The 22,570-nt window shown below is 42.1% G+C and overlaps 1 protein-coding gene across 2 annotated transcripts; it reads left to right on the top strand.

Annotated features, from left to right (window-relative positions):
- The first annotated feature begins 82 nt into the window (after positions 1-82).
- On the top strand, positions 83-21,311 carry TPGS2 (tubulin polyglutamylase complex subunit 2). 2 transcript variants are annotated; one of them, XM_079329879.1, is made up of 7 exons: positions 83-221; positions 4,543-4,622; positions 12,570-12,657; positions 14,018-14,149; positions 16,227-16,340; positions 17,959-18,119; positions 19,859-21,311. In XM_079329879.1, the coding sequence occupies exons 1-7, from the start codon at positions 149-151 to the stop codon at positions 20,084-20,086; spliced, it is 876 nt and encodes a 291-aa protein (XP_079186005.1). In that variant the 5' UTR covers positions 83-148; the 3' UTR covers positions 20,087-21,311. The 2 variants fall into 2 exon arrangements, with proteins under 2 accessions (XP_079186005.1, XP_079186006.1); XM_079329880.1 differs by lacking the exons at positions 83-221; positions 4,543-4,622 and adding an exon at positions 11,887-11,982.
- Positions 21,312-22,570: the final 1,259 nt, after the last annotated feature.

Below are 22,570 nucleotides of genomic sequence, written 5' to 3'. Positions count from 1 at the left end.
CTCTGAGAGACGGCTGCCACCATGGGCCGCCGGGGGTACCACCCGGAAGAACTATTATTCCCAGCGTTCCCTGCGGCTACGGGACACTAGGAAGGACAAAAGGCATTGTTCTCTGTCGGGCTGGGCAGACAGGAGGGTCCCGTGGAGGATGGAGGAAAAAGTCCCCTGTGGTATCAAGCCCTACCTGGACAAGCTCACCCTGGGCGTCACAAGGATATTGGGTGAGTGGCATTGAGCTGTAGCCCCAAGTGGCGGGGGCAGGCCGGGGTGGGGGGAGCCCCCCGGTTGTCACAGCCCCTCCTGTAAATCGCGCAGCTGAACAGATGTGCATGTACACAGAAACATCTTTGTTTCTGGAAGCAGCGGCAGGGATCCCAAATTTCTCAACTTTACGAGTTTCATAAGCATCAGAGAAGGAGAAGGTGGTGTTTTATGAAAAATCATGGAATCATGGAATGTCAAAAGGTAGAAAGAGACCGCAATGATCATCCAGTCCCCCCGCGGGCAGGGGCTGCTTCACTATCCCGGGTTGCTCCGGGCCGTATCCAGCCTGGCCTTGAACACTGCCGGGGATGGGCATCTCTGTCCAGGCTTCTCAGGGCAACCTGCCAGTGTCTCACCACCCTCAAAGGAAACATTTTCTTCTAATACCCAACCCAAATTTCCCCTCTTTCAGTTTGTATCCATTACTCCTTATCCTGTCATTATAGTTCCTAACGAAGAGTCCCTCTCCAGCTTTCCTGTAGGCCCTCTCCAGATAATGCAGTGTTCCTGTGAGGTCTCCTCACAACCTTCCTGTGTAATTCGTGCCCGAGTTTGATCTTCCGTGGCAGTGTGGGGTCATCAGGGACTGTGCCTCATGAAGGGGAGTTCAGCTGGTCCTGTTTTCTGGCAGAAGGCTGATTTGTGAGTCTGCTCAGGATCAGATCCCCATAAACAGTTGCTCTGCAGCTCATTCCCATACTGTGAGACTTGCTCCACAAAATGCCCTGCTTGCCATTTCCAGGTTTTGCTCAGATCTTGAGCCTTCTTGCATCCCCTCAGCTCCCTTTGAAGTTCAGCAGGACTGCAAGGCACCCAAATGAAAGATTCTCAGACAAAACTTCACTCATATGACCAGAATCACAAGGATTTGTGCAAGTATTTGTGTATGCAAAGGATTTCTGCATCAGACCTTTCATACCTCAGCAACACAGAGCACAGGACTGTCTTATTTGTAAGGCTGGAAATCTCTACATCTATCCCAAACCATGTGTACAACAAGATTACAAGTTTCAGTCTTGGAATTTATTTTGTGAATTTTGGAGTCAAAAGTGAACTCTGTAGTTATCTCACCCCAGTGCTGCATTGCAGGACAGTGAGTTTCACCTAGTAACCTCAGTCTATCTTTAGTTGCACAAGGGTTTGGATAGCTGCTCAGACAGATGAGATTAAAAGATCAGGGTTAAATTCTTTCTTTGACCTTCAGTGAGGACAGTATTTCACCCTCAATCTCTGATCAGTGTTGTCATACTGACTTATTATTTGACTTCTTGAGAGGGGAGTGGGTGGATTTTTTCTTTCCTGTTTGTTTGTTTCATTTGTTGTGGCTTCTTTGAAGTAAGTTTTTTTAAAAAATTACTAGCTCTGCCCACATTTTCGCCACCTTCAGGTGTGTAAGAGCTGTGAGATGTGAACTGTGTCCAAATGTCATGTTGCCATATAAACTGTTTTGGGTCGGTGTTTTGTCTACACCAGCACGACATGGCAATGCAGGTATGGCTCTGAAAGTCCTGGAACATCCCTTTCATGTGGTATTTCCTGGTTTGTATTTTTGTGTTTTCCCCTGTTTTTATTGTTCATCACAATGATGTTTTACTCCACTTCTTTTCTCTGTCTCTCCACAACTTCTGGGATTTTTTTCCAGTGAAGTAATCCGAGCCATTTAAATTGTGCCATCAAATTAATTAGACTTGCTTACCTAATTGGGAAACATTATCAGTCTGCTCAGTGCTTGTTTCTTTCAAATAACAGAGGGCATATCGTTCAGAACACCTTGCTCAGTATTTAGTAGTACTGGAACTTATCTTACTTTAAATCTTTTGGAAAGTTTCAGGAAGTCACTTGATACTTTCTGTCTAATGTAAGGTACAATCAGGCATTGTTTTGTTGGTTTGGGTTTTGCTTTTTTTTAAACTTTAGTCTCTGTAGAGGTCCCTACAAGAAGGGATATTTCTCACAAGCATTGTGGAGTCTACCCCTTGAGGGAAAAAAGGGAGAGATCTTTCCCATTGCCAGTATGATTCATTTTACTGAAGTTCTGTGAGTCATAGAAAATTCCAGAAAGATTTATTATTCATTATTAAGTCAGAATGGAAGGTGTTAGCTCTTGTGGACTGCCCACATACTACACTGTTAGCACTCTCTATTAGGTAAGAATGTAACTATTCAAACATTTTAAAATTATGCTGAGATTTTAGGCAATTTGCAGGCAGTATTAGCAGTACTGTAAAGACTGAAAATCCTATAATTTCCTGCTTCAGCTTTGTGTCACACCATTACATTGACTGTTTCTGATTAATACTGCCAAGTGTTTGTGGAAGCTTCCAGATGAAGTGTCCTGAAAATAGGACAAAGTTTGCTATGATCTTGATTCATATTAATTTATTGGGTGGAGTCTGAAGAAGTTAAGTTTTATCATGTATCTAGGTGCCATGAAAGTGGCTTCTTCATTTCTTCCATCTGGAAGGAAAAGCAGCTCATGGCAAAGTTAACTCAAAATGTTCAATTGATCTCCTGTCCATACCTATGCACATCTGTTAAACAAGCTCTTCAGTTTTCCCAGAGTATATTTTTAATGTAATATTTGGGTTCTTAATATAGGATTTCTCTTTCTTTTGATCTTGGATTTGGTTCAGACCTCTTTAGAAGTTGTCTTCTCTCATTCCTAGACATCTTCTTTGATGGATACAATATTTAATCTTCTGCCATCCCAACCAAGATGTGCATGATGAATTGAACATCCCTGCTGTTTTCTTTGATCACAGAAATAACAATTACTGTGTTATTATAATCTCCTCAACTTGTCATAAAGTTTGCATAGCTTAAATGGAAAAGAACAGTCAGGTAATTGATTCCACTTTCTTGTTCAGATAGCTTATATTTGAGCAAGAGATTGCCCTGCCTTGGACCATTGGACCTACCAGAAGTGGAACTTGGTGAAACATCAGAATCTTCTGAGTGTTAAGGGTGTCCCTTGGCCAGACAAATTTACTATGTGACCAACTATAACTTTTCTTTTATGTCTTTACCTTGGAGTTTGTGTTTCTGATGCTGTTTTATCTTTTCAATTATCTAACAATGCACTAATCAATATTGCCAACTGAAGTGAAGTTTAGGCTTCCTGAAACTGTGAGCCACTCCTCCACCAACAGAACAGACAAGGACAATGCTTCTGATAGAATTAAAAGCCTGGCATTGAAGATAAAAAACAAACCAAAGCTCTCTAGTGCCTGCTTTTCCTGTCTGGTGCACTGTGTATGTTTTACCAGAAAGCAATTGTAATGTGTGTGACTGCTTTAGGGGCCAGTACTTTCACAGCAGAGAAAGCCCTGCATAGTTATCACTTCTATTCCATGGGCCTGTCTGCTGGGCTTGCAGTTCCCACAAAAAGTTAGTAGTCTTTCTGGACTTGATCCAAAGAGAATTATCTCAGTGGGAATTATTTCAGTTGGATGTGGATGAAGCAAAACATAATAAAAGATTAAGTGTAAGGGAGTCTGTTGTGCCATCACACACCTGAAAGCACCATTTGTATTAGTATCTTATTTTTATATAGCGTTCTTTCCCGTAAAATATTCAGAAGATTTTTATATATTGATGCAAGTTCAAGGCTCGTAACAAATTTTGATGTGTCCAGCTGAGGTTCCAGAGAATTGATGTTTGGTCATGCAAATCTCTTCAGCAGGATCAGGTTCTGTGTCTGTTCAAACCCAATGAAGCCAGAGCTGAAGTGTGCCTGTCCTTGTGGGATAGGGTTGTTAGCTGTTCACAGCAGCACTGCACTACATCTTGTCCCCAGATGAGGATATCCTACCCAATAGAAACCACAGTGAATGCTTACAAATAAAGAATCATCTCCCTGTAAGACTTTGCCTCAAAACCCATCACTGATTTTTTTCCACTTTTCCATGAAACCTCTGCAAAAGATCACACCTTGAAGTTGGAGGGGACCTTAAAGATCATCTTGTTCCAATCCCTCCCACCTTGGGCAAGAATGCCACCCACTATATCAGTGTATGTGTAGATATATCCTGATATGTGCATGTATATGTACAAAAAAATCAGAGGGTAACATTTTGTGTAGCACTAGACATCCTCATGCCAAGACAGGCAGAGTACAGTTACAGACAAAAGAAAGTGACTGCTCAGTCACTATCACAATGCTTGCAATCATTAATGCCTTTTCTCTGTCTGTCACTCAAATTAATTTACGAAATTGTCTGTCTCACAGTGTTGGCATCACCCATGCCAGCTGCAAACATGCTCCTATTTTCCTTTCAGAGACTTCCCCAGGAGTTGCTGAAGTGAATTTTGTGGAAAAGGAGCCAGCTGAACGCCACACAATCGTCTCTTGGGAGCAAGTGAGTGTTTTCCTGATAAAACTGCTGTGAGGTCAGTTTGAATGTGCAGCAGCCCATAGAGAATGTCAAATGCAATGGCAACCTTGTATTTATGAGACAGCTTATTACCAAGTTTGATGTACAGTGCAGCCTAAACAGGTGTTGTTGGATTTTTCTTAATCAGGTATCACTCTTCTAGGCTGCCACGTGCACCTGAAGTTAGAGAAACATCATCAGTGTGGGTACATTTGGCCTGACAGCTCTAAAAACAAACCACATAACTGTAGTAGGCAGCTACAGTGGTGACTCAGTGGGGAGCAAACATTTTTCTGACTCAGGTCTGAAAACATTTTCCAACGCCCTTTCAAAAAATGAAGTTGTGCTTTATTATCCATTACAGGTGAAGTTCTCCAAACTGGCAAATAACACTGAGCTACCCAGTTTGTTCCAATTACCTGTTTCTCTTTTTAGTGTCAGCCATTCACTTCAATTTCTCATATCCATTTTTTCAACCGCTCTTTGTCTACCCAATTCAATCTTTTGGCCAGGGCATGTCATATTGCCTGTTCTAGAAGTTTATGAAAGACATGTGCTACCTTCACTCTGCATTATCTGACTTTACTGCATCAGTCTGTGTGATCAGAGGGCTCCTGAAAACTATTGTGTGACTCTCATGAGCAGAGATGGCATTTTCATTCACCTTTTGGAGTATACATATCTTCATTAATCCCATGGCCATGGTGGGATAACTGCTTGATAGGTATTGCTTGTGTAGAGATGGGACAGTAGAAGCTCTCTGGAATTGGGAAAGGGACATGGCAGAGGATGGAGTTGAGTGAATCATCCTCCCTCTGCTCTAACCCTGGCTGTGGCCTCAAGCAACTGCTCCCAGAGACTGCACTAGTTACCACTGCATAAAATACCTTCTCCCCTTTGATACCTTGCCATTTACTGGTTTTCCTAAACAGTGAGAAAAGTCTTACACTAGTTTTGGGAATGCCCTATTCCATTTAGTGACATTTACCAAAAATATATATAATATATACTTATATATATATTCCAGGTTGGAGTGTATGTGGTATAAACCTGTGTGTTACTTACTGAAACCTGTCCAGAAGTCAGCAATTGTGGTCAGGGAGAAATGTCCTGTTTTTCAGGTTTGTGTAAACTGACTCCTGGTTTCCTGTAGCTGTTGTTCAGGTGTTGGGTTAACTGAGCTGGAAAGTTTGAGGCACCATGACTGTAAGCCAGCTCAGGTCTGGGAACAGAGTGATATTTGCTCATTCTTCTCTTGAATTGAGAGGATTGTGTCTCCTGGACACGGTGCTCAATCCCCTCATTTTCAGGTGCTGCTTCTGCTCTAAACTAAAATGGGTTTATTTCAAAACTGAGCTATTATTCTAAAGCCAAACAAGTGCTGTAGCTGAAGCATTTCAATCAAGAGAAACCTAAAAAAATCAGTTCCCACCCTGCCCCACAACCAGCAATGGACTAAGTCAGTTGTGGAAGTAAATATTGACAATTAAATGAGTACAGTTGAGTTGGGCTTCTAATAGTGAAGGACGTGGCTGTCTATTTGTTTGGGTTTGGTGCCAGTTGCATTAACAAATTAAAGCTCCCTTTTGAATTGAATGTAACTGGATTGAAAGGTAAATTGAAAGGTAACTAGATTTATTCCTTTTTTTATTCCTTGAGCTCTGGGAATGAAGTGCAAATCTAACCCAGTCTACAGAGTTGCAGGACAAAATGTGCAATGCGCTCAACAATTCACAAAGCCGTTCCAGGATTAACCTGCACCTCATTTTTCCTGGAACTTACCTTTCTTGAATTTGAATACGTTTGTTTTTGTCGGATTTTTGGCCACTAGGTGGCAATACTTACACACGTAATCATTTCTCCATGGCTGAGATTTTTAACAAGATTTTGTCAGAGTATATTTTAAACTTTCCTCCATATCTTTGCTTATGAAACTATTTGCAAGACTTTTTCTGTGGTGTAGGAAAAACTGGTGAAACTTTTCCCAAAATTACATTATTTTCCCCCCAACAAGTTCTCTCTCTCTTGAAACTCAGCAAATAAAAGCTTTATTCTTTAGATTATTGTTTAGTGGAATCCATTTTTCCAGTTTTATTTCAGTTTTGCAAGGAAAGATTTTTTTTTATGGAGAAAAAAAATCCAAGCATCCAGAAGCTCTTAAAAGAAAATCAGCCTTCTAAAAATTATCACTTAACATATCATTTTATTCATGGTATATGATTTTTTTTTTATTGATCAGCCATGATTTCTAAATTATGCTGTGTCATGTTTGTGTTACTATGGAACTGGATACTGCAGAGCTTTAAATTCTTACCTTGTTGAGATTAAAAAGAAATCTTTAAAATCTTAAGCTTGTTGAATGTCCCTTTGCTGCCATGAAGCTTTGCAGGGGAAGCAGAGCTTCATGATAAGAGCTAGTGCAGTAATTAAGTAGGAGAGCAGAAGAGATTTTCCTCAAGGCAGAAAGAAATGCTAAGTGTGACAGTTCAGGAAATCAAGCTTGAAATCACTCCTTAAGAATTTATTGGAAATTGGCACACTCACAAAAATATTTAAGGTATATAATTGCCAAGTGTATTTACATGGGTAAAGCATCACTTCCCCAAAAATTGTAAGCAGTTCAATACATTTTGATAAAACCGGGTAATTTTTCAGTGTTCTCTCATATTTAAACTCACTAAGATGTTACCTTTTCTCCAAACAAGAGAGACAAGCAGTAGAATAGAGAGTAGAAACAAAGTTATGTGTTCACCAGAAACAAGTGCTAATAACTGTATATCATTCTATGAACCCTTTCTCACTCCTAAAATTTGGCTGGCAATGACCCTACTCCCCTCCACATGCAGTTTTTAGAAACAGATGTTACACTAAAATACTGCTAGGAGGCACTCTGATGCAATGTCTGAATCACATTTTCTTTTTGCCTCAACTAGAGGAAAAATTAGTCACTCACATAATTGTTTTGGTTTTCAAAAAATAGAAAATTGCATTTTGTTAGAGGGGCACAGAGGTACCTGAGACCATTTTCTCTTGTCCTTCTCATTTGTTACTTGGGAGAAAAACCTGACCCACACCTGGCTTTCAGGGACTTCCAGTACCTTTCAGGTGGTAGAGAGTGAGGAGGTCTCCCTCAACCTCCTCTTCTCCAGTCTGAACACCCCCAGCAGCCTCAGCCACTCCTCCCAAACTTGTGCTCCAGACACTTCCCCAGCTGCATTTCCTTCTCTGGACATGGTCCAGCGCCTCAGCATCCTTCTTGCTCTGAGAAAGCAAAGCTGAGCACAAGATTCCAGGTGTGGCCTCAGCAGTGCCCAGCACAGGGGATGGGCTCTGCCCTGGTCCTGCTGGCCACACCATTGCTGACACAAGCCCAGTGCCTTTGGCCTTCTTGGCCACCTGGGCACACTCAGCTCATGTCCAGCCACTGAGCACCAGCACCTCCAGGTCCTTTCCCTCTCAGCAGCTTTCCAGCCACTCTGTCCCAGCCTGGAGCTGCAGGGGGTTGTTGTAACTCAAGGGCAGGACCTGGCACTTGGCCCTGTTGAGTCTCACACCATGGGCTCAGCCCATGGATCCAGCCTGTGCAGATCCCTCTGCAGAGCCTGCCTGCCCTCCAGCACATCAGCACTCCCACCCAGCTCCGTGTTGTCCTCAAACTGACTAAAGGAGCTCTTGATTTCCTCATTTAGATCATCAATACAAATAACAGGGCTGGCCAGTACAGAGCCCTGGGGAACATCACTGTGACCAGCTGCCTGCTGCATGTAATTCCATTCACCAGCATGCTCTAGGCCAGGCCATCAAACAGTTTTTAACTCAGAGAACAGTGTCCAAGCCACAAGCAGCTGGTATCTCCAAGGGAATTCTATGGGATACTTTCTAAAGTCCAGGAAGTCAACATTCCTGGACTCTCCCACATCCACTAAAAGGGTCACTGTGTTACAGAAGGAGACTGGGCTGGGCAGCTGTGCCTTTCAGAAACCCATGCTGGCAGGGCCTGATGCTCTGGATCTCCTGTATGCACCATGTGATGTGCACTCAAAAAGATCTCCATGAGCTTATGCAGCACCAAGATCAGGCTGACAGGCCTGTAGTTTCCTGGTTCCTCACTCAAACCCTTAAATACAATCCAGGAGCCTCTTGAGTTTTTCCCTCTCTGCTGTGCAGTGTTTCCAGCACTCCTTGCTTCTGCTGCATCTCTTTTTGTCTTCAAATATGCACACAGGGTACACATCTTCAGTATTCGTTCTTGGTATCCTTCTTGTCCTCCCTTAACATTAGCCAAGCCTGCCATCCCTAATCCCTGTGAGCACAGGATCTTCCCACCCTGATTTTGCTGTGTGGCTGTGACTGTGGGATAGGTGGGGAAGGGGATCCAGCAGAGCCAGCACATGAGGAAAGCTATGTTTCTTCAACCTGCACAATGGGGAACAGGCTGGATGACTTTTGGAAGATATATAGTGTTTCTTACATAGCATCACCTCTCTTGTTAAGCTTTAAAACATATTGAAAAACTATCTGCACAACAATATCCTCCAGAGAATTTTTAAATCCTGTTCTCTGCAGCAGGGGATCAAGTGTACTCCAGCCCCAGAAAATTCGGGTGATCTCCTGGGAGCCCCCCAGGTCAGATTTATTAAAGGTGCAACAAGAACATGTCAATATGTTACATAAATTATCATTAGCATTCACTGGCAGCTAGGACAAACCAACCATGGAACTGCAGGACGTTAGGGAGAGAACAGTGGCTGCTGATGTGGTCTGTCTGATACTTGGAAGCCCTGAGAAGTGACATGAATGCCTTCCTTCTCTCCCCAGAAGCTGGATAAAACTCATTGATGCTTTTAGAGAAATCTCTCAAGAGCTATATGCTTTGATTGTTTTGTGTTTCTGTAGTATATTTGCTTGAGAAGCATTGTTTCAACAGTTTCAAGTGATTTGCCTTATGTCAGGGTTCTTAGCTTTGGATCCAGTTCTAATCAGGTCCTGGCAGCAGAAATCAGATCCTAGTGTTTTTCTTTATACTCAATGGACTGTGCATTCTTAGGAGACTATTTGGAGACATTACAGAGAACAAACAAAACGAATAGACCCCACACACCATGTTAAGCACTTGAGATATTTTGTTTTATGAGCTGATGAGTGTAACCAGATAACTGGAACAAAAACAGCTGCTTGCCAAGGCTGTGGTTAAGTCAATTCTGACGTTATTTAGGAACAGAGTATTTTATGGGGCTGGAAAACACTCTGAGAACTACCAGTTGAGCAAGAGGAATACAGAGTTTGATAAGCAATTTTTAATATATAGTGGCTTGTTTCTCTGGTTGCTGTCAGAAGATTACTGTTTGGATGTCAAATGTCATGTGACTAAGCACAATATGACAGATCAATCAATCTTTCCATCAGATGAGAGAAATGGGTGTTAATGAAGCTTTCTATTTATAGGCCTTTTCCTATAGACCCCAGACCTGCTCTGGTACTGCATTTTTACCCATATATTTAGCACTACCGTTTGGAAACTCATGCAGAGGGACATGGTTTAGAGAATCTTGAAATAAATTCAGAGAGCAGCCATCTGGAGAAACATTCACATCTTGATCTTTTTTAGAAGAAGGATTCAGAGCAGAAAACCTATTCAGATGTGATTTTTCTCTTGTCTTAGTCAATTATATTTCCAAATTGGTCTATGCCTGGGTTGTAACAAGATTTATCTGGATACTGCAATGGAAATTAGATTTTGTAGTATCAGTGGACCTGGTTCTCCTGCTCAGAGAAGAACACTCACTGAGGCAGGAGACCCATTCACATACATGTTTTTACTGCTGCAATGAGTTAGTTCGAATTGGGGGATTTGAAATGTATGCAAAGTGTTACGTAAACTTTTGTACCCTCCTTGTAGAAGGTCTGTCATTCTTTCTTCATAGTTTTAGCCCATAGTCACTGTGCTTACAGGTACAGCTTGAAACTGGAAGTGATGAAAGCACAGCATGAAATTATAAATATTTAGGACTGAGGAGAACCACAGAAGAAGGTGTGTTTGTTAAAAGCATTTGAAGAACTTCAGATATGTCTGTGTGGTTTACTAATTGCCTTAAACTTATCACCAGGTCCTCAGCCGTAAGCAGACTCTTGTCGTAGGATGGTACATTCTTCTCAAAACAGCCTCTACAGTGTCAGGTTATCTGCTTTAAGACCTGTGGATCTTGGAGATTTTCTCTATCTGGATTAGGAAAGCTCTGAGCTAGTGACCAGGCTGCTTGATGAGGCAAGTGACCTGCCCTATTGCAAGCTGCAAAGCTATTAGTGTCTGGAACTCATCAGTAGCAGTCAGTCACCATTAATGGATGTGCTTTAAAAGTGAGTTAACAAGCACAAGGTTGTGGGCAGATTAGAGGGTCCTACATAGTGTGTACTCCCCAGTTTAGGGGACAAAAACTGTAACAATCCAAAGAAAGTGTCTGTGAATAAGGCTTTACAGGCAGAAAAGCTGTTCTGGTCCTAGGGGAGGAGGGATATGTGGATAGGATGAGACCAGCACCTGCCCTTGCTCAGCCAGCAGCTGATGACTGGAGGCAGCATTGCAGCTGGATGCACAGCTGGCAGGTTGCTCTTGCTGGATAGATATATATCTCTTCTCTTAAGATGTTAAAAATTCATGCCCCAAGTGAAGCAGAGATACTTGAACTGCACGTGCATCTTACTTTTCCATAGCTACTGATTACTAGAATATTCTGTCTTTATTTGGTGAAACTTTTCTACTAGGAGACTATGCAGCCCTTGAACAAGTCAACATGCACAGAGTGTGGAACCTCCATCATGGGACACTCCTCTGAGTTTTGAGGTCTGATTCTTTTGGAGTCCCAAGTGTAACTATTTTGAATTTAAACTCACTGGAGTCAATCAGGTTTTTTGTCCAAAACAGTTACAAACAGACCAACAGGTAACTTCTTTAGTCATTCTTGTTGCTTGTGTTATTAAAGCTGTCATGCTTCCAGCCTGTTTAATTTTGTGTAGCTGAGCACAAATGTTCAGCACAAACAGAGGATCACTGGTCTGCAGCCAGGATGTCGCCAGGAGCAGGGTCTACAAATGCCTATAGCTCTTGGGACTTCTTTTTGTTCTGAGGATTAAGCCTTTATCCTCCCTTCCTTGTATTTGCAGGTTAGCTGAAGAGTCTAAGCTAAGAAAGACTCCTTCCACAACCAAGACAGATATAGGATAAGTGTTCTTGTTTCTAGAAACTCGAGCTCACTGGTGTTGCTTCTTTAACTGTGGCTCAGAAGGAAGCAGACTTAGGAGCCCCAGCCATGCAATGAAGTTTGGAGGGATGAAGCCAGACCAGCAAGTTTGTGAGTCTGGCTTTGCATGTGTTTGCACACATACTTTTTGTTAAGTGAAACATCAAATCTACTTGAGTATGTGCAGCTTGAGTATGCTTGAGTATGTGCAGTCTATGCTTCTTTCACCTTCTTGGAGCTGAAATCCCTCAGAAGAAGAGAGTCATTGTGCTAATATTGTACATGCTTTAGTAGAACAGGTAAGTTTAGTCTGATTTCACTTAAATATGGCTTTTAAGCCATATGAAAAAGCTGATTGTTCTGATTTATGTGAGTTTGGAGTGGCTGCTAATCTCAAAAGGTAATACAGTGTCTCAGTTTGGGAACAATGCTGTAATAATTTTGTGATGACTAACTGCTCATTGTGAAATTTACCCAAGCTGCCTTTGTTAAGACTAGCAGAGTCCCAAGAAATATGCAGTTTTCTCTCAAGGAGAAATATCTCAATGAGATATTTGAACCAATTTGAGTCACCTTGGGGTTAAGCAAAAAACTTGGTGGCAAATATTTCTGTACCAGTTTTCAGTTGTTCTTAGGGTTTGAGGCATGTTCTGCCTCTGTAATTTTCCCATTTCACTTTAATTGTAATTTGCAGAAAAACTGCTGTGTATTACCTGAGGATTTAAAGAACTTCTATCTGATGACCGATGGCTTCCAGATGACCTGGAGTGTGAAAACTGATGGTGAGTCCTTGTGTTCCCCTCCACTGACAAGCTCAATTCATTGCTTCCAGTTCTTCCTTCACAGAACCTCTTTCATTTCAAACTTACTTTCTGCACAATCAATAGATATCTCTCAGGGCAAAATCTACTGTATGCATGTTCTGGCCTCCCACAGAAGAGGTACATACACTGAACACTGTCAAGATACTAATTATTCAGGACATAAATACTGTTCTGTAATACACTGGCCATCTGTTGACATTCAGATTTAGATATGTCATTTAAACCTCATACCTTAACTCTCTGTAGTTCATGGAGAGAGAAACAGCTGTAGCTCATCATGCCATCATTAAAGAGTAGGAAGAGTCACCCTTTGCTAATGCTTCTTTCTCATTAAAATGTGTATGTACATGTTGGAGCCTGACTCTTCTTTCTACCAGCTAAAGTGCAAGCTTCATTTTCTATCCTTGTTCAGCAAAGATCGGGTAGTTTGTTCACTGTGCAGCTGTTATCCTGGCTCTCACTGCCTTCAGGCTGTGGACACTGCTCACTTCTGGAGATGTGTGTCAAATGCAGGCTCTTCCTCAGGAAGTGAAGTGACATTTCAGTGACAGTTGACATCAGTGCTTTAGCACCTGCAGTCACTCCCATCATGTTTCAGGTGGGGCTTGCTGTGTTATGAACTCTGAGGAGTCTTGTTTTCAGGGCTCACAAGTGCACAGGGATCACAGCTGCTGGTACAACTGTCTTGTTTGAGCAAATACCCAGCAGTGCCTTCTGACACCCATCACACTGGCACGTGTCTGAGAGGTGCCTTGCTGCCTTGATGTCTGGTAACAGTCTGAGTCCTCAGAAACACAGACAATGTAAGAAGTCCTGTAGGATTCTTTCAGGAGCACCCACATGTTGATGCACTGATAAAATCCTCTGTGGAAGAGGGAACCAAGAGGATGTGCCCTGAACAGGTATGTGGAGTGGAAGAGGACAAACTGCCCAGTAAGCTGTGAGTGTGTGTGTGGTTTCTGATAGGAAGGGCAGCAGCAGAGAAAACAGCTTTGAGGAAGAGGGTGTAGCTGAAATCCTGTAGCCAGGATTTTAAATTTTTCACAGGACTGAGCTAACAACTGCAACACAGTCCTTGCCAGCAGTGTAGTTCTCATACTTTTACAGCTCTGAGAATGTGTTGCATCACATGTAAGTGGCAGTCTGTGTGTGAATAAGCCTCATTTTTGCTTCTGTAGAGTCTTACTTAAGTTAAATGTCCAGGTCTGCTGGGTATAGACATATCTCTCTTCACCCCACAGAGGTTGATGTCTGGAGGAAAATAAACTCCTCCCATTCTTTCCTGCCTCTGGATGTGATCAATGATGTCTTGTTGCAGATACCCCAATGCCCCTGGGCTCCATGGTGATTAACAGTGTCTCGAAGCTGTGCCGGCTTGGGGGCTCCTCTATGTACACTCTGCCTAGTGCCCCAACTCTTGCTGACCTGGAAGATGACACAGATGAGGAAGGTAAGGCACTGTTAACAGGCTAGAAAACAACCTGCTCTGTCTCATCCTTTTTGTTCTATTAATGTTAGGGTATTGCACATATATATATATGTGGACCAAAACTCTTTCCTCCAGACCAGGTTGGTCAGAGCTCCATCCAGCACTTCGAGGATTGGGGCATCCATAGTATCTCCAGGCAGCCTGTGCCAGTGCCTCATCATCCTCACAGTAAATAATTTTGTCCTTATACCCAATGTAAATCTGCATTCTGTCAGTGTGAAGCATGTCCTGTCACTACATATCCTTGTAAAAAGTCCCTCTCTATGTTTCTTGTAGGTTCCCTTCCAAGTACTGCAAGACCACAATTAGGTCACCCTGAAGCCTTCTCTTTCCCAGGCTGGGCTAACCAAATTCTCTTAGCACCTCAGCTATCCCCCATGGCAGAGGAATTAGAACAAAGTGTTCTTTCATGTACTTTCCATTCAACAGTACAGCAACACAAAAGGTCACTCGAGATAGATGGGGATTACTTGGTCTAGCAAACTGGTCTAGAGAAGGGTGTCCATGCCAGGGCAGTTGGAACTAGATGAACTTCAAGGTCCATTTCCAACCCAAACCATTCTGTGATTCTGTGACACTCTGTCTCCTGAGCTGGATCTCTTATGTATCTTATTAGTTCCCTACAGCCGTGGCAGGTAGATCTGTATACTGTGAATGTCATAGGGATTAGTGTTATTTACATTCTCTTTTAACAGCCTGAGCTGCCTTTTCCCTGATTAAACTTTCACCTGAGCCTTGCTCCAGTGATTCAGCTTCCAAAGTTTTTATGTGCTTATGGGTGTTACATGAACAAAAGATAACAGGTTTTGTTTTGATAGTGAAAAGACAGCTGGAATTGGAAAAATAACTGGTATGTACATATAACTATAAGGTTACCCTGGAACACATGTTCCAGGATGCCTAAAAATGCTGAATGCTATTTGGAGAGAATAAAAAAGAAAAAGAAAGCCCACTCATTTTTCAGTGCAGCTGTAAATATCAAGAGGATAAGAACACATCCCGATGTCACACCAACTTCTTAAAAGAATACTATTTGATTTCAGTCTTGTCTCTGCATCTCTGGAAGCTCTTCTAGCTTCTAAATGTGGCTGAAAGTATTTTTGGACTTTCCAGTTTGGCTGCAGTCCTGATATTCTAGCCATTGTAATGAAATGCACCGAATTCTGATTCTATTTAATGGCTTAAACCTTCATTGATGCATTTATAAGGTACACTGAGAAAAAAATAACATCCCCACAAAAGCTGACTTTCATGGAAAAATCTTCTGAAAAGTACAGGTTTTATGTCCCACTTCTTCCCCATCAGGTTTAGGTTTCGAAATTGCATTCTGCAGGAACTTGCAGAGACACAGCTCCCAAAGTCATGTTGTAGAAATGCTCAGTGATGGTTGAGCATCACAAGTTGAATAAAAGTTAGATCTGGTTGTTGAGAAGGATGCTGATGTCACACTGGAATGTATGGAGAAATATGTATCTCTGCAATTTCATGAAAGTCTTGTCCCAAGAGAAAAATTATAAATTGTTCTCCCTGCCCTTCTTAGAAAAAAAATAAATCAAGACAAAAAAGTAATCATATATACAACAGAAAAAATGGTCTTCAGTTGTAGCAGAGAAGATTCTGGATTAATGAGGAAAACTTCCAAGTGATAAGTGATGGATTTGGGTTGAGTGCCTAGAGGCTGTGCCTTCTCTAACATTGGAGAACTTAGGCAGACCTCAGGGGTGACATTTGTAAACCTTGTCTTGCTTAATGCCAGGGAGGAACTAGAAGTCAGCTCATCTATTTTCAGACATCTGATTTCGAGTCTATGGTTTGTTTTTCTGACAGAAATGAAGGTTTTTTCTCTTTTTTTTTTTTTTTTGCTTGGTTTTATTTTAAACATAGGGAACTTAATAATTTCCAAGAAGTACAAATGTAATAGTTTGATTCAGTTCTTTGTCAGCTGATTCATTAATGTATCAAACAGATTGACTCTTTGCCACTGAGTCACAGTCAGTTTTCCAAACATATTTCGTAAATTTTTTTTCATTGGTTTCAGGTAATGGAGACAAACCAGAGAAGCCACACTTCGATTCTCGTAGTCTTATCTTTGAATTAGACCCATGCAATGGGAATGGGAAAGTCTGTCTTGTTTATAAGCATGCTGAACCAGGTAAGACAGAAAAGTTAGCTGTCTCTTGTTGTGGATTGTAACTGGAGACCACATGTGGAGAGTTATCTTGCATTTCTGATCTTCTTTGCAATTTGTAGGTGAAACTTTTACTGGGATGCCCTGTCTCTACTGAAGTCAGGAGCTAAATCTTAACTAGATCTAACATTTTCACTCTTTTTAGTGTTGGAGTCTGAGTTATGATTTCTGTCTGCATAGAAACAGGGGAGTATTCACATGCCACCTACAGAAAATAGTGTTGAAATAATACAAAGCTTCACTAATCCAATTACTTGCATGTATTGGAACAAAGCCATTACATTTTGGTGAGAAAGGGTGTAACTCTGCTTAGAAACAAATTCTAGATGGTAAGAAAAGCTTAGACAGACTTAGACTGGGTCTTCCACCTTGTGCACGGGTGCTGAGCCTCCAGGTGCAAACTAGGCCAAAATGTGGCAGGAAGAGTTAATGGGAGAGCACAAAATGGCAGCTGAGCTGTTTGTTCTGACAAATACAGAGATAACTGTTACCAGTGAGAGAGTAGTGAAACTCCCAACGCACTTGTAAAATAGTTGTCATCTGATGCAGTGCACAGGTCACTAGATGTACGTGTGTTTACTGTGTATGGTTGTGCAATATACAGGTGCTTAAGAAAAAATTTGGGTTATTATCTTGTGCCTTTCATTGGGTGGGACTACAATTGCCATGGCAGGAAGTTCTTGACCTCTTTCTTCCCAGCATTAGTGATTTCAGCACATGCAGTGGTGAATCTGGGCAAGGGAAGGGAGCACTGGTTACAGGTGTCAATGTCAACACAGGGCCAGTCTGTTTAAATGACAGTGTTCAGCATCTCAATCTCTTTTATGCTACAGAGGATGTCACCACCAGATAAATATTTGATCACTGTAGAAGGATTTTGCAAAATGTGTTTTTGTTGGCAGCACACACTCCCATGTCTTCCAGACTCTGGACTCTATTCAGATGACTGACAATTGAGTTAGTTGCTTTTTACTTTGTGGGGTGGATAAATGTTTGCCATAATTGTACTTTGAACGTATACTACAAAGTTGCTGATGTCCAAGAATATTCCATGTAGCGTGTTAGTCCCAGGTTGTGAAGGAACAGCAGTACATTCATTGTCCAGCACACAGCTAGTCAAATACCCTATGCAGTGGGTGAACACTGGCTGATGGGTAGGACACAAAGGGTTATGGTAAATAGAGCTAAATAGCCAATAGTCGTCACATCAGGCTGACAGCTGGTCACTGGTGGGGTTCTGCAGGCCTCCCTCTTGGGCCCAGTGCTCTTCAATGTCTCCATGAGCAGCTTGAACACAGGACTGGAAGGGATACTAAGTTTGTCCATTGTACTAAATTGGGAGGAGCTGATGTCTCCGTCGAAGGCCGTGCAAAGAAACCTTAACAAATCAGAGGGATGTGCAACCACCAGCCATACGAAGTTTAACTAAGTCAAGTTCTGGATTCTGCACCTGGGCTGGAACAAACCTGGATGTACATAAAGCAGCCCTTCTGATCAGTGTTGAGTCTCCCACCTGACAATGGCCAGGAGTTAATCTTAATACTGCAGAGCAGCAATGTAACTTGTGCTTGTTTTATTCTAGTGGTCTCCCCAGACACAGAGATCTGGTTCCTGGACAGAGCTCTGTATTGGCATTTCCTCACCAAAACCTTCACAGCTTACTACCGCCTGCTCATCACCCACCTGGGTCTCCCACAGTGGCAGTATGCCTTCACCAGCTATGGGGTCAGCCCCCAGGCCAAGGTAGGACAGCAGCATCCAGCCTGTCAGTATTCTGCATAAGTATAGACTGGAAAAACATCTTCCCCCTTTTGGCAAGCTGTTTGTGAGCTCAAGGGGGCCTCCCTGGTGAGCCACAGAAGGAACAGGTTTTCTTCCTGTAACATGTTAACAGTCATTTGTTTCACAGTAATTGGAATTCACTAATATTGTGCTATCTCTGCTTTTCTCTCAGCAGTTAGATTTTGATAAAAATTATACCCAAGAAAGGACAATTTAAAGTCCTAGAGGTTGTTACAGATGACCTCTACTAAAGCCTTGTGAGCACTCCAGTCACTTATTATTAATAATAATAATAATAATAATAATAATAATAATAATAATAATAATAATAATAATAATAATAAGTAGTAGTAGTAGTAGTAGTAGTAGTAGTAGTAGTAGTAGTATTTCTGCCATGCCAAAATCCTTCTATTAGAGGCTTCTACAGTTCTTGTGTGTTTCCTGAGCCTTTAGCCCCTATCCCTGCCTCCATCCTATGGGGGATCAGGGAATGGAGCTGATAGCCCTACTGAACACAGCTCATAAACCAGCATAGTGTCAGTGCACTTTGGCAATGCCTGTTGAGAATGAGTGTTTTGCTCTTCACCCAGACATGACAGCTGTCTTACCAGCATGAGATTCCCTGGTCCTGTGTGCACATGGGAATTACTGAAGTCACTCCAGACTTCCCATCAAACAGTAGAATTTGGTTCTTCTCATTCCTGATGCCTTCTCTGTTACACTGCACTTTTATCAGTCAAGGCTGTGTACGTGGCACTGTGCTCTGCCCTTCTGTAACTTCACTGCTATAAATATTTTATTATGTTCAGTATGTTTGCAAACCTTAAGAGGAATCATTCATATATTCCCTAATCATTTGCAGCCGCTGTTGGTTAAAATCCTCCTAGTTCATTAACCATTATAATTTTTAAAGGTTTTCAAGGGGGTATATTAAAGCTGTTTCCCACTAAGCAGTCCATTAATAGATGATCATCTGTATTTTGTATTTTTGTATTTCTGTTTCTCTTGTTCAACATTTTGCTGATGGTTTCATTGTGATTTGTAATACCATAACTACTATAGTTTTATTTCCTACTTTGTTAATAGAAAAATTATTAAAAAAAAAAAAAGGTTGAGAACTATAGGGCATAACATTGTGGTGTCCTCTGCAACCAAAAAAACAAATTATTATGGTTACTTGTAGACAGAAAATCAGAAACAATAAGACAAACAAAAAATTGTTTGTGCAAGGAGTTTTAAAAAAATCATTATTTTATATGTGAAGAGAGGAGAAGGTTGAATTTTGAGAAATTCAACTAGTTGGTTTTCCATTTATAAGTGCGTTTAAATTCCAAAGGTTTTTTAATCCTTTCTGCTAATCTGAATCTAAATAAATGTAATTTAGTTAACTCCTCTCCTTTTTCTTTTCCTAGTGTTGTGTAAATCAGGATTCGCTCCTGATAGGAGTTACACTGCAGGAAAGATGGTGTCAGGGTTGTGTCTGGTACTCCTCTTTCCTATCTGGAATGCAGTTCCAGGGCTGGGACTGTAGCCATGCCTTGTGCATCCTTATCACAAGCACTCTTCCAAGTCCTGTAAACTGCAAACTGATAAGTGGCATAAGATTAAGATTATGTCTTGGGGAAGATGGGGAGCAAGATGGAATTGTCTAACTGCAGTTTGAATTTAACCTGTTCTTTCTCTACCACCCTGCCTTTCAGCAATGGTTTAACATGTATAAACCCATAACCATCAATACTGCACTCCTGTCTGAAGAAGCTGACTCATTTGTGAACAAGCTGGACCCAAATAAGGTATTTAAAAGCAAGAACAAAACTCCAGTGCTCAAGAAGAAACCACCTTCACAGCCACCAGGCTCCCAAAAGAGTCACACGAGCATGGGCTCCGCCAGGACATCCTCTCTAGCTGGCAATTCTTCAAGAAAGTGAGCCTGCCAGATCTGACCCTGGACAACATTTGCAATAAGCTTTGATGTTTTCTACTGCAGAGTCTCAGTCTTTCAGACCAAGTTCCTTGTGCATGAATAGATGTGCTCATGGAAAACACATTGCAGCATTTGCATGAAATATAGCTGTGATGTGGATGTAGTTCCTGGAGATTCTTAAAAAATAAAACTTGATACATCAGTTTTATTCCCTTCTACTACTTGCAGCATGTACTTTTCAGAGGGCATGAAGAAACCTTTGATGTCACTGCTCCATAGGGAGGGAAGCTTTTGTACAACTGCAGCAGTGAAATGAAAGCAAATGTAATTCAGCATAACTTTTACAGACCCATGCTGAAGTAGACGGTGTGAAGATGTTTCTGCCATGTCCTTTGACAGAAAACTGTCCTGACCTTGCATGCTGTCAGAGCAGACTGGAGCCCACTGAGCACAAAAGTATCTTTCAGTCCAGATAGAATCAAACTCTGCATTTCCTCGTGCTTCATCCAACTTATGCTATGAGATTCATGGTACAATGGGACTCAGGATTTCCATCTCTGCATTAGTCTAGCCACTTGCTCTGCATCCCAGACCACTTTTTGGCCTTCGTGCTGTATCTTTTCAGATGGTAACACGGTTTAGAATAATCCTGAAGCAGAAGCTTCGAGATCCTTTGTTGCCTCCCTTTGTGAGAGCTGCTGAGCAGAGAGTCAATGGTGTTGAGTCCCATCAGCCAGGAGGACCCCTGGGTTTGTCACACATTCATTTGCAAAGCTGACATTGAAACAGACACTTTTCAGTTGGGCAGGATCTCACCAGGGGAGACTGAGATCCTACAGCCTTAGAAGTCCCTCATGCTGTTTTCTACACTGTAAGATTTCAGGTTAGAGCTGCACTTTAACCCACTCACTGCTGGTTTTCAGTTACTCCTGTTTGTTTTCATTACTTTTCTATGCTATTCTGTCTTCCAAATACACTGGAATCATGGTAGCACCCAATACATTTTGTGCCTGAATATGGAAATTTAAATCACTGTCTTCAAGTAAGCATTGACTATTTAAACAGCCTCATCTCTAATTTTTGAAACCACCACATAATTACATAAGACAAACCTACCTCACAGGGATGTTGTGAGGCTTTCATGAGTATTCTGAGGACTTCAGAAAGATGAAGCCATCCTGTAAGTGCTTAATAGTATTTTAATAAATATTTGAATATTTTCCTCCAAAGTGATTGGGTATTTGAAGATGCTTTGGGGAACACATGCACAAAAGGATGCAAAGGATGTATGGCGAGAGCAATGTTCAGGATGCATTGTTTGGGGTGTTTTTTTAATTCTTAGTAGAGAACATGTGTTGGGGGTTGAGTGATTTTCTATTACTGTGTCAATTGAAAGAATTTTTCCCATTATCATGCCAATGGAGCTGGCCAGGCTACACCCAGGATCTCTGATGACTCCAGACAAAAGGGGTCGGTGGGAACGGCTCCCGGAGGGGACTCGTGTTTCTGGGGAGATCAGAGCAGGACGCCCCGTCTGCAGCCCCCGCTGTGGAACACAGCAGAGCCAGACCCTCTGCGATCACCTGCCCTGCATCTGCCCCGTTCCAGCCTCCTGCCTCTGCGGACACAGCTGATCCCCCGGACACACACGGTGAGCGAGGAGCCGCCGCTCCAGCCCGTTCCCACCCGGGACCGGCGTGGCTGCCGCCCCTCCCCCCTCCTTCCTGCCTCCGTTCCCGCCTGCCCTTCGGCAAATCCGGGCTCTGGACTAAGCACAGAAACAGCGTGCTTGCATCTAAAGGGACTGACACCGAGTTATCTGTTCTGTTAGCAATTTTAACAACTGCTGTTGTTTTCTGCTTGTACAGTTAGATATATTAGTAAAAGAGCTGTTATTCCCACCCCCTTATCTCTGCCTCAGAGTCCTGGATTCAAACAACTATAATACTTGGGGGAGTGGAATTAAAGTCTCTATTTCAGAGGAAAACTTCTGTCTTTCCTGGCAGACACCTGTCCTTTCAAACCAGGACAACATGTCAGTAGAGAATTGATAAGGAATGGGTTATTTTTAGCTAATTCTTCTTGAGCTGCTCAGAAATTCCATTTATTTCACACACGCCAAAAGACTGAACTGTGTGGCAGCTGCTCTACTTGTGTCCTGCAGTCACTGTACAAAATCTCTGCAACCATCAGCTCCTGCTCAGGCATATTTTGGTGCTTCCAGCACTACCAAGGTCCCATATTCAAATGCTGTTTCTGCGTTGCTTGGCAGCCACTGTCTGCCACCCCCAGATAACAAAAATCCTCTAATGCTCCCTCTCAAGCCCATGTGCATCTTGAGACAGGAGAAGATCTGTTGTAGCTGTTCTACTGATATGAAGGGAGTTCTAATAAGAAAGCCCACATGAGTACTTCCCACCCAGTCCCACCCCATGACATACCAATAGCTTACTTACCCTTTTCATTTTGGGATGGGAATGATCATTAC

Source organism: Erithacus rubecula (assembly GCF_903797595.1).
Source record: "Erithacus rubecula genome assembly, chromosome: Z".
In the NCBI taxonomy this organism is placed as follows: domain Eukaryota; kingdom Metazoa; phylum Chordata; class Aves; order Passeriformes; family Muscicapidae; genus Erithacus; species Erithacus rubecula.
This window is presented reverse-complemented; position numbering and strand designations above follow the sequence as displayed.

Coding starts and splice junctions, on each gene's coding strand:
- TPGS2 (XM_079329879.1), top strand. CDS start 149: ATGGAGGAAAAAGTCCCCTGTGGTATCAAGCCCTACCTGGACAAGCTC. Junction 14,150..16,226: donor AGATGACACAGATGAGGAAG/GTAAGGCACTGT, acceptor CATTGGTTTCAG/GTAATGGAGACAAACCAGAG. Junction 16,341..17,958: donor TTATAAGCATGCTGAACCAG/GTAAGACAGAAA, acceptor GTTTTATTCTAG/TGGTCTCCCCAGACACAGAG.